This window comes from Geospiza fortis, unplaced genomic scaffold, assembly GCF_000277835.1.
Source record: "Geospiza fortis unplaced genomic scaffold, GeoFor_1.0 scaffold217, whole genome shotgun sequence".
Taxonomy (NCBI): domain Eukaryota; kingdom Metazoa; phylum Chordata; class Aves; order Passeriformes; family Thraupidae; genus Geospiza; species Geospiza fortis.
This window is the reverse complement of record NW_005054392.1, coordinates 72158-84591: the sequence shown is the minus strand read 5'-3', so window position 1 is coordinate 84591 and position 12434 is coordinate 72158. Positions and strand designations below refer to the sequence as shown.

The window sequence follows — 12434 nt, the reverse complement described above, 5'->3', positions numbered from 1 at the left end:
GTGCCGGGCTCCCTGTGCAGCTGCTCGGATCCGCGGCTTCGACCCAGCGGGTAGAAATGTCACAGTAAAAATCGTCCTCCGGGCCGCTCTCTGTGCGGCTGACCGCGTTCTGCTCGTTGTCCTCGTACATAAACAGCTTTTGGAGAAAATGTAAATCAAGTATATAATGGAGGCATTTCTTCTTGATGAGATATGTGATAAAATTCGAACAGACATCTGTGCTAAACTAAAAAGTTTTACATTTCCCAGGTTTTGCATCTGGGTATCTTAGCAATAGAGGTCGCGTTTTAGCCTAGAATTAAGTGCAATTTTTCGCTGTTTTGTCAGGGCCAGTCATTCAGATTTTTCTTCCTTGAAAAGGCTGCTGCTTATAATCTTCTGGAAAAGTAGGCACAAGAACCTGACCAATTTGAAATCTTTTTTGTTTTATTTTTTTGGTTTTTGTTTTGTTTTGTTTTGGTTTGTTTTGCTGTCCACTGCTTTAAGGGCTACTTTTAATACTGTTGTGTTATAACCCCAGCTGGAAGCAAAGCACCACATAGCTCAGCGGGGTGGGGAGAAGTGAATGAGAAGGGTAAAAATGAGGAAACTTGTGCGTTGAGAGCAGTTTAATAATTGAAATGAGAATAAATCGTAATGAAAAGAGCAAAGAGAAATAGTACCCACGAAAACCAAGTAAGGGAAATGAAAGCAATTGCTCACCATGAACTTACTGATGCCTAGGCAGTGGCTCCCTGGCCAACTTTCCCCCTGGTTTCCTCCACTGAGCATGACACCATATGGTCTGGAATAGCCTCTGGGTCACTTAGGGTCAGCTGTCCTGGCTGTGTCCCCTCCCAACACCCTGTGAACCCTCAGCCTCCTCGCTGGTGGGGTGGGGTGAGGCACAAAAGGCCTTGGCTCTGTGCAAACTCTGCTCAGCAATAAGGAAAACATCCCTGTGTTGTCAGCACTGTCTCCAGTACAAATCTAAAACATAACCCCCATATCAGCTACTGTGAAGAAAATTAACTCTGCCCCAGCCCAAAATAGTGCAAAGAACTTGCATTTGTGTTTAAAAATTGAAGCAATTTCATCCTTTGCTGACAATAATAAAATACTGGTGCTCTCTTTTTTAGATCTGTTGCATATTTTACGATTAAAGACAGACTTCCCCAAATCCTCACAAGAGTTATTGATACTTTGCATCGACATAAAAATGAATTTTTTGAAGAACATGGTGAGGTAAGAGTGAGGTCCCTATTTCCCTGATGTTTATTCCCCTCTAGCCCTTGAGACCTTTTCTCTGCCTTGTTTTTACTGGTGAGGCTTGTTTTTCTCAATCCTTTTGTCTGATTTTTAAAAAAATAATTTCTTTCTAGTAGTTATTTTTGATTAGTTCTGTAACACACCTTTCAGCCTAACCTTTGCTTCTGATCTATCACTTATGCAACTGTATCACTTACTTGGGGTCTGTGTTGATGCAGTGTTTGATAGACAGTAACACCTTCTGAACATGACTGTGTTTTAACATTCTCTTCACCTCTAATTAGCAAAAAGTCCAATCTGAAAAGAAGTCCCATATGGAATTCATTTTAGGATCTTGGATCTGAAATGAGCTTTATTCACCAAAATATATTTTGTTGAATCAAGCAGTGATTTGTCAGGAATTCTCATACGGCAATTAAAACTTTGCACATTCCATGAACAGTTGGTCTATGTCTCTACAGGAATAAAGGTACAGAATAGGAACTTTTGTTCTCCACTTTTTCAGAAGGGTGTTGAAGCAGAGAAGAGAGCTATATCTTTCCTCTCCAAACTGCGGAATGAGCTGCAAACAGACAAGCCAGTGACCCCTTTGGAAGATGAGTTGCCTGATGCTGCTCTGTGGAACCAATACCTGGACTACCAACGAAATTTACCAAATGGAAATGGAGAACCAAGTTGGTTTCAGTCCCCTTGGCTGTACGTAGAATGTTACATGTATAGAAGAATTCATGCAGCATTAGCACAGAAGTAAGTATTTACTGGCTTGGTATACTACTTCACAAAGCATTGCTCTTTCCCATTTTTACTTTGGGAAAAAGAAAGACAGCTGAGGAGTGAGATAAAGGAAGATCCTAAGCTTTTACCATATTGCTTTTTTCCTCAGCTTGCACATCAGATTTAAAATTAATACCTTTTTATATTTAGCAGAATTTGAAGCTTGATGCTTCAGTTTTGGTAGTTGGTCTACATGAAAACTCTTGAGCTTGACTCTACAGTTTGATTTTGCAGACTAATGTAAATTGAGATATGAAAACTGTGTAGCATTTCTACAAGGTTTGTTGGTCTAGAATTTTCTCTTCAGCATTAAACACAGAATATGAGAGCCACAAATCTGTTGGGAATACTAACTTGTGTTGCTGCTTGCAATCTGAAGTTACCATTTGAAAACTGTTTCTTATAGCAGTAGACCCATCTTAAGCAGCCCCTGTTGTTCATTCTACACCAGCTTCTTAGTTACAGCAGTGCTTGCAGCCCATGCGTTGCATCAAACTTTGGGAGCTGATACTGGTTAAAAATAACTGGGCAGGAAAAACTTGTTGTGCTGGTACCATGGAGATGTGCCAGTACAACGTCATGGGGTGGGAATGAACAGTTTAAGATCCCGTTGCTGCCAAAAAAATTTGAAAGCTCCCTGAGTACTGCATTTACCCTTAGTGTTGTGGAGATGCAAACACAAAAATGGGACTCAGTTTGCACTGGTACGTTGTGTAATCTGAACTCTTGAACCAAAAGCTTCAAATATGAGGCTGATCCGCTGGATTGCACTTAAAAAGCTGAGCAGACACTTTTCATTTTTAACTTTTAACTTGCTTGATCTCCATTGTTTAGTTGCTCTTAAGCATATGCTTGGATGGAAGTTCAGTCATTTATTGAAAGGTCATCATGCAAATATGTCTCATAATCAGTTGGCCTATAATTTTTATATTGTCATTTGTCATGGTAATTTTCCAGAATCCCAGTAAAGACTTCCATAGGAATAACTTCCTAACTGGATGAGAATTTGGTATGGGAAGTACACTCCAGCACACAGTAACACATTTAAAATCAGGCCAGCTTTTCTTGACTTTAGCTCACTTGTATGTTACAGTTTTAAATCTCTTGTCTGAAGATTGGAGTTCACAATGCTCACTGTCTGTGCAGTTCCAAGAGTTTTTGTGATTGAATACTTGTTCACTTTCAGAATATATTGCTATATAAAGATGCCTTGCATAATGTCTGTTTTAGCAAAATGCAATATTAGGCTGCTATGGAGATATGTGAAAATCTAGTATGACAAATTAGAAGTGGAAAATCTAATTAAGGCCTGTAGTACAGTCTAAAGAAGCTGACCTTTGAGCTTCCTTTGCATGTGCTGTAATGAAGAATGTGGGAAGTATGTCAACATATTTGTTCTTCTCTTTTTAGCCCACCTATTGACAACTTTGACGTATTTAAGGAAGGAAAGGCTCAAAATTTCTTTGAATCCCAAGAAGCTATTATTGCCTTATGCACTTATTTTCAGGAACTTCTTAAGAACATCAAGGATCTGGATGAAAAGCAACTTCAGGAGGAACTTTTTAAGCTATTGCAGGTAAACTGATAGTGCTTAACACAATAATTGAAAATATCTCTCCTATGAAACAAACAAGAATTTGAGGTTATAAAGAATTTGAACTTCATATGAGAATTGAAATATAGATCTTTTGTTTGTAAAAATGTGATGAAGTCCTGATAGCCCTACTATATTGCTGCTTTTCTGAAAATATTTATATTTTGGGTACTTGTTTTAAATGCAATGCTTTTTTATTAACTGCTGGTCTTCATTGTGTATATGAAAACCCAGCAATTCTTCCTTTAAAACAAATATCTCTTAAACATTTTAAGTCAAATTCCAGATGACCTTTTTGATATTTACCTATTATTTCTTAAAACAGTTAATTTTAGTTGTCAATTTAAATGTTTTTAGACTTCTTTGGAGAAAAAATTCGAAGTCAGTCTGGGTCAGAAGTGGTTTAAAAGGTTTTTAACAGCATTATTCTTGGAATACAGTGCCTTTAGGTAGAAACCCCAAAGTATTGTAGGATTACAAATAAGTTCAGTAGCTGGCAACAGTGTACTCCAAGTATTTGATGAATCTTCACAAAGGGCTCATTAGTGAGTACTTAAAATACATATATCTAAAATACTTATTTGGATGCATGCAATAAAAAATAAATCTGCTTTTTTTTATTCCTTTTCCTGTGTTACCACTGATATTTTTTGGAATTGCAGTATGGAGAATATTTCTGTTTTGAGCTTTGTGATCAATGTGTTTACGTTGATCTAAATCTTCCATCTTTGTCACTTTTGATGCTTGTATAAATACAGAGCTTTGTTTGGTTTCTTCCACAAAATCTTGTCTATGTTGAGGTACCTGTACAAGAAGTTGAGTTTTATTAAAGCTTGGAAGAATATTTGGAGTTAGAGCCTTTATCACCTAAAACAAAAACAAGGGAACAAAATCTTCAGTGTATGTGAAGTTGAGAATGTAACTACAGTGAGACTTAGTAATTTTTTTTTCTTATTTTTCTTTTTGCTTCTAGGTGTCATTATGGGGCAATAAGTGTGACCTTTCTTTTTCAGCTGGTGAAGACAGCTCTCAGAAATCTAGTCCTTTGCAATCCCTGGAAAACATGGTACCTTACATCTTAGTGAATGATATGGAAAAAGTTTGGTCACTACTTGTAAATGCCAAAAAAAATAGAACAGAAAGAAGTAATGTTAGAGTTGACATAATCCTGGATAATGCTGGATTTGAACTTTTAAGTGATCTTGTATTGGCTGATTTCTTGTTGTCGTCAAAGCTAGCTGATGAAATCTATTTTCATGGAAAAAGTATTCCATGGTATGTATCAGATACCACAAAGCATGATTTTAACTGGACTATTAGACAACTGGGGTCAGCTAATCATATGTGGATGTCTAGATGTGGGATAAACTGGGAGGGCAATTTGAAAAAGGGAGTTTGGGTTTTCTGTGACCACATGTTTTGGACTTTACCACATGATTTTTCCAATATGAGTGACGTTGCTCCTGACTTGTATGCTGAGCTACAGAAGTCAAACTTGCTTCTCTTCAAAGGTGATCTAAACTATAGAAAATTGACAGGAGATAGAAAATGGGAATACAGTGTCCCATTTCATCAAGCCTTGAATAAGTTTCATCCTGCGCCTCTCTGTAGTTTGAGAACATTGAAATGTGACACTCAGGTTGGCCTGAAACCTGGACAAGGTGAGCAAATTCAGGCTTCTGAACCTGAGTGGATGGTAAGTGGAAAATATGGGGTAATTCAGTTTGATGCTGGTCTCTAGTTAAATGATTTGTAATATTCTGAAAGAGACATTAAGTCTGACTTTAATTATTTTCTCTGTTCCATGCTTGGCTTCAGTAAAGATTCTTTTTTGTTTGCACTTTTTCATCCCAAGTAATTTGTTGGTTCTGTCCTGTGAAGACTTTAATGTTGTGCAAATATTTATAAACAGTCTTCATAATGTAAATCAATCTGCATTTCAATACATTTTGTTTTCTTACTGTCCCGTGTCAGCAGATCTTTAACGTGAATATTTAGTTGAGTATGAGTTTAATGAATGAAAGATTGACAAGTGAAAAATTTGCGTCAGAAACAATTTCCCAGTGCCACATTAGCATGAATTTACTTATTTTGGAATAATTTGTGCTTCATGTCATTTCATGCATTGCACGAAAGTTAGGATTTTAGAGAATTCAGAAGTTAATTACAGACAGATTCTTTTGATGTTTTGAGGATAGTTAGCATTACATTAAGGGATAAGTTATTGGGTAGCAGCTTGTAAACATTCATGTAGAATTGAAAATTGAATTTCAATCTTAAAGCACAAGTGAATGTTGCTAGCCAGTTTGCCCATGGGAGAGTTGTCCCGTCTGGTAGGAAGATTAGTGGGAGAAAGGACAATCTCATTTTAAGAATATTGAAGATACTGTTTATTTACAAAGCTGTACCAAAAAGGAAGCACAGAGAAAAGCCTCTTCAACAGAAAAAAAAATGAAACCCAAGCAGTTGCATTAACTGGACTTTAGATTTAATGCAGACTTGATCTGCAGGTGGCCTGTCAGCAGTGTATGTATGAGGTTCAAGCACTGCTGCTTCTTTCTGTTGTGGTAATTCTCTTTGTTTTTCAAATGTATTTGTTTGGGGGTTATTGTTTGGCTGGTTGTTTTTTAAGAAGAATGCCTTAATTTTTAGGGAGGATATACAACCCCATTTGCACTGAGGAGTACAGGGTAGAGAAGCATATGCCATACAGGTTCCTGTTAACTGGAGTTGTTAGGTGCTCATTTCTGCTCTTCTGCCCTGGTCTCAAAGCTGCTGCTTGTTATGTTCCTACAACAAAGATATATACAGTGGATAAATATGTTCCAAATGCTGATGACTTTGATCATTTGTGTTTATCTTCTTCTTCCTAAATATGAAAGGGTATTTTAAGGTTCCAAGGTCAAGTATTCAAAAGCAAAGATGCAGGGAATTTCATGAGGCAGTTATAGGGAGGGTTATAATTTTGAGGCCTGGGTTTACTGCTCTTATCTCCTTTGTATCTTTGGCTTAGTACTCCTACAGGGTGAATTAATCCTCATCCTTAGGCACCTGATTGAACTGCAGAAATGAAAAATCTAGTCAAGAAGGCTGAAGGTCAGACTGCTGAAGGTTTCTGCCTGGAGAGAGCTCAACAGCACTCCAGCTTTAGTGCTTTGATCAAATATGTAAACGACAGGATGAATCTGTGCACTGGAGCCTCAGTGTCTCATCTTTGAAAATGCTATTAGCTTGTTTGAAATGCATTTTGAAGCAACAACTTTGGGTCAAGAACAGAGAGATGGAAGTTGTGGAGTATGTGGAATGAGAACATCATACCTTGCTCAGAGAGCAACTGGGGACAAAATCTGCTTTGCCTGTACTCAGATTGTTTGTAAAGTGCTGACTTAATTTGCTGGAGAGGTTTAAAGGAATATAGTGAACAAGAGAAGAAAGTCACTGTTGAGGCCACCCTTGACAAATAGATTTGCCTCTTACACAATCCTTACACATGCTGAGAAACTTGATTTAGTTTTTTACTGGTTGTTACTGTGTCCCTGTGCCCAGGTTGCTTTCATGCTGTTACTTCTGGGAACTCACAATGCAGATTGGGGTAAATTAATAATATGAATTAATGACCAATACAGTCCTACAAAATCCAAAATCAATTAGGAGATGCAGTCGTGTTTGCTCAGTATTACTGAGTCATGAAAATTACTACAAGACATGTAATTCCTAGCTTAGCATGTGAAAGCTAATGTATGACATGATGTCATACTGAAAAAAATCTCTCTATTTTCCTGTTGATTAAAAGTGCACTTTACATCTTTTGCCCCTCACAAAGAGAAGTTTATGTGGTAATACAGTGTGACTATGTGGCTGTGTAAGGAATGTACAGCCATAACTTCCAAATGCTTGACTTCTATAGCTGTAATTGCAAAGTGCTATCTCTAGGCAGAACTAAATATGCAGCAAACTTTAATGTTTGTTGGTTGTGAAATTGTAAAATTTTGATTGATTGTATGAAAAAAAGAAAAAATAACATCAGTGTTGCTGTAATGCAGTGTTACAGTCTCCCATGACACAACAAAGTTGTGAAGACATATTCCAGTGAGGCACAGTGTTTTTCTGATGGGTTTGCTACAGTTTACTTAAAAATAGGAAACTCTTTTGTAGTTATTCAGTGTTAATTACCTTTTGTAATACAGCTTCATGAAATGCCAACATGAACCTATTGCATTTAGGTGGAATTTAAAAACATAACCTGAAGTCTGTGTTAAAAAACTAGCATGTACTGTAATATAACTTTTTTTTTTACTTGAAAGTTCCTTCTATACATCTGTGTTACAACTGATTGCCCAAAATGCTTCTACAGCGTAACTCAGGAGCTACTGATTTGTACATTCAAATTTTTGAGATTTTCATTTCATATGCCATTTGAATATTTATGGCAAAAGCCAAAGGCGTTTTCAGTAATCCTGAGGACCACAACAAAAAAATGTTTTGTACTTTTTATTTTTGTCTTTTAACTTTTGAGCGACTGTATTTGTAAGTCAGTTTTTGATGATGACTTTCATTGTTGAGGAAATAGGAGGAACATAATGCCACAGGCACAGTGAAAGCCACTACACACATCTGTCTGAATACTTGGTAAGTTATCCTGTAAGATATCTACAATAATTTCTTATGTATATAAGATTTCTTAAAAGAAATTGTTTGATGTGGAAAATAAGTTGATTGTATGAGTAGAAGATTGTAAGAATATTGAAATAAATTATATAATTTTATGCAAGTCAGACATTGTTATTGTGTACTATTTCAGTGGCTGAGGAAGCCAATTTAAAGTAATTCAGGTCTTAGTTCCTGAATTTTTTTCTTAGGAAATGGATCTTATGCATAAACCTGTAAAGCGTATTTATTCAATGAGATTTTGAAAGATACAGATGCGAGAGATAGGTATCATAAAACATTCTTCTGTAACAAGACAGGACAATAATAAGGAATTTTCTAATTTTTACGCTACTTGTACTCCTGTTAAAATTTCAAAACCTTAAAAATTATTTCATATCTCTTCAATGTATCTGGTACTTACTAAGGTTGGTGCAGCTGATGATGTCATTTCCAGAATCACTTCTAGAAGTGATAGGTGCTTCATGTGTTCCAACAAAAATGGAAATATTTTGGTGTTACTCGTACTGTAAACTAAAATATTTCCAAAACACTTTGGTTTACACACCTTGTTGATGTCCCATAAACCCTAACTGTTGTTGTTGAAACAGTTTCTTTAAAGTTCATAGTGTTATTTGCATTCATGGTTACAGCTTGTTCCATGTGAACATTTATCTCCTGTGCTGTCAAACAGCATAGGAAAAAAGTTTACTCTGTTGCATGAAAATTACTCTATGAAATGGTTTTAATCTAAAAAGAAACCCTTCATTGTGTCTAAAATAAAAATTCCAAAATGGAATCTTGTACAGAACTGTTGGGTTTTTTTTCACTAAAGTTTGTTTGCTTACCAGCTTTCTGTTTACCCAAAATTACAGAACAAAAGCTTATAATTATTTTTATTTAAAGCAAAATGTAAGTTGAAATTCACCTAACACTTATCTAAGGATTTTAAAATAAAACTGAGAATGTACTGGTAAAAGTGGTCCTTTTCTTTCTTCTTCATATGCTAGTGGCAGAACACATGTGAGGGAAAACATCCTATAACATGGACTGTTTATGATTTCTTGTTTGCTTCTGTTTTGGTTTTTTTTTCCTAAAAAAGGTTTTGAAAACTTCTGTACATTTTTATTCTTGCTGATATACTTCTGTTTCTAACAGCCTGAAAATAAAAAGTCCATTTACATGTGTTTTTACATTAATTACAAATTAGTTTATGGATTAATCCACATTCTGCCTCAGCTTTGCAGTTGTGAATTCTTCAGACATGTTGTGAGAAGGGTTTTTATTTACAGTCCTTTTTTGAGGTTTAGCTCATCTGGCCTTTTTTCCACTGTGAAAGAAATATAAAATGTCCTCTTATGATAATTTAGAATGAATAGACATATTCAGTACTTGTGTGCTGCTTCTGTTGTATCACTTTTCAGTAAGTGACATAATAATAATCTTTCAAACTCCCTGTGAAGAAAAATTTTCATCCTTGTAGAAATTTATTTTTCTTGGGATTCTGCTTACTTCTTCCAAGTCTGATGAAGTAACAGATTAAAAGCTGAGGTAAGATACATCAAGATATGGGCTTTTTAATTTGCTTTCTTAATGTTAACTAATTGATTGGTCTCACACTACCATGGTAAGGCTGATGCCTTCCAAGTGACGCTGATGAAGGGACTGATGATGCATTTCATGCAGTTGCATTTGGAATAGGTTTCATCTCTTATCTCCCACTTCCCAAAAAAGTATCATTAATTGTCATAGGTGAGGAAGTGTGCTGAGTTCTGGTCCTAGATTATTTATATACACATATAATTGTTAATTTTAGTCTAGGACCTCTGTAAAAGGCAGAACCATTCAGGAAAAAAGGTTTGAGTCCAGGAGTGCTCCCTGAAGGAGCACTCAAGGAGTGTGTGTGCCCCTGGGCTAAGGTTAGGGAATTAGGAGACAGGTAAATTCCTCCAGACTGAGAAGGGCCTGCAACTTGCATTGAAGGGCCATTTTTCCATGGTTGGTTGTAGTCTTGTTTTCAGGTAATCCTGAATTAGACCTACACTTGAGTGCTTTTGTCATATATTGGATACACAGCTTTGACTGCATCCATGATGTTAGATTGGGCCTTGGACGTTTTGCTGCTGCTTTGCTGGATTGAGATGGAAGCATTAGCAGGAACTACCTTGCTTGGGGCAAATCAGGGAGTTTTCATACATATGTGGAAACCTAAGATCCACATACAGTGGATTTGAAAAATAGCTGCATGGGTTGAGTTTCGACTTTTCAAGGACTCTGTGTCTGGGTTAAGTTCCTCAAACTGAAAACAACCTAATACATCAGCACCAGCAGCTTTCCCTTACACAGATTCCCACTTTCCCAAGCCTGATTAGTTCCCGCATATGTGCATTGCACTTGCACCACTCCCTTTGTCCAGGGGGGAAGTCCAAAGTTGTAAAACCAGGTTAGTTACTTCAGAAGATTGTGGTTCCTGGGGACATCATCATGTGACTTTTGGTTTTGAAATTATTTTTACACATCCATTCTCATTGAGACACCTACAGAATATCAGCTGGTACATTTTTGAATGTACTGGGTGCTGGAATTGGGGTTTCATAATACCCATCAATTTTAGCATCTTTTCTCAACACTGAGCATTTTCACAGAAGGGAAAGTTTGTAGGAATTTTAAAATATTTTTTTTTAAATAGATGTGGCTTTATTAGGCCCTTACATTCAAGAGATTCTTGTTATTATTTGCTCAGAAAGGCTGAGAACATCCTTTCCATGTATTTTATGAAACACAACATTAATTTGTTTAATGAAAATGACTCCTTGAAATTATTTAGAATAAAAATCCCAAATGAACCCTTCCTAAATTATTTCCTGTCCCTGTTAAGGAAAAAGAAACATGAAATTCTTTTGAGAACTCAACTTTTAAATCCTAGCAAACAAGGGTAAAGCATTTTAAAGTGTGAGCATTTTGTAGTAAGGTAGTTTTTTTCAGTCAAATGGCTTGAAGAGTGTGTGTTGCACCTGCTGTTTTTCGGTGTTACATGGCATTTCTACTTTTCTTCATCCTTTTTTCGTCTCTTTTCTTGTTACTCTTGTTCATCAGAATAAAGTATGGTTTTTTTTAAGGGTAAATAACTTCAGAGATGTGTGCTATAGAGCTGTATAAGCACTCCCTCCCTATCACCAAGGGTGTAGAAGCAGCTAAAGTGTAACTCCCTAACCAGCTGTGGCACTGCAGGACTAGAGATGGGGAACTGTGCTCAAGCACACGCTCAGGAGAGTTCTGACAAAGTTTCACAAGCATTTACTCCTGCATGTGCACACCCCTCCAGTAGTAGGATGGATTAGGCTGTAGTCAAATGCTGGACAAATCCAAGATGATATTTTTGTTCAAATTTGCAGTGGATAGCAAAAAATGTGCCAGATTTCCTCTGGGTTTATGTAAGACTGCCCAGAATAAATTTAACTCATCAAAAATACTTAATAAATTGGGATTGCAGAATGAGGTTACCCTGGAGCAGTATGATCCACGCCAGCAAAATCCCCCCTGTGCTTGGGGGTTTCTGTGTCCGTGGCAACAGCAGTGAAACAGTAGCAGGCACACAGGGACAAGGACAAGAAAAATTAGTACTATCCCTAGCTTCTTCATTTTCTTCTCTCGAAAACGTGATTAAGTCAGCATTCCTGAGAAAGGTAAAGTACTTTTGGACTTTTGAGTACAGAAATGGTGCACGATGGCACTGTCCCCAGAGGCTGATTAAAGCTCACAGGGTCTTCAGAGAAAATGATGTGCAGCTCCCATGCACCCACAGGTCTAACTTTTACTGCAACCTTCAGTTCCTCTCTTCCTATTTGTATCCACTTTATTTGGATGAAAGGTGAGAAGGAAGAGGAGGAGGTGCTCTTTCAGCTGGAGGCAGTTCAGCAGCCATCAAGGAAGGCTGCTTTTGCGGGGGTGCTCCTTTGGCAGGTTCTGGGGGAGAAGGAAACCCTGGCTGGGTAACAGGGTAACAGGAGAGGCTGCTCAGCTGCCATCTGCTCTGCTCGCCTCTTCGGACTTTTTTTTTTTTGTTTTTTGAGAGAAAACGTGAGCAAATATTATCAAGTAAATGTTAAAATGCAAAAAAAAAAAACCAAAAAAAACCAACCAAACAAACAAAAAAACACCCCCAAACCAA

General features: G+C 37.0%; 1 protein-coding gene across 1 annotated transcript; it reads left to right on the top strand.

The window, feature by feature from the left end:
- The first annotated feature begins 745 nt into the window (after positions 1–745).
- ARMT1 (acidic residue methyltransferase 1) lies at positions 746–9242 on the top strand. The gene is made up of 4 exons (XM_031060820.1): positions 746–1224; positions 1754–1995; positions 3433–3598; positions 4590–9242. Exons 2-4 carry the CDS (start codon positions 1961–1963, stop codon positions 5355–5357), a joined length of 969 nt encoding a protein of 322 aa, XP_030916680.1. The 5' UTR covers positions 746–1224; positions 1754–1960; the 3' UTR covers positions 5358–9242.
- The last annotated feature ends 3192 nt before the right edge of the window (positions 9243–12434 follow it).

What these genes read in the sequence shown, in the direction of transcription:
- ARMT1 (XM_031060820.1), top strand. Translation starts at nt 1,961, where the DNA reads ATGTATAGAAGAATTCATGCAGCATTAGCACAGAA. An exon ending in CATGCAGCATTAGCACAGAA is followed by an intron (nt 1,996 to 3,432) that starts GTAAGTATTTAC and finishes TTCTCTTTTTAG; the next exon opens with CCCACCTATTGACAACTTTG. An exon ending in AACTTTTTAAGCTATTGCAG is followed by an intron (nt 3,599 to 4,589) that starts GTAAACTGATAG and finishes TTTTGCTTCTAG; the next exon opens with GTGTCATTATGGGGCAATAA.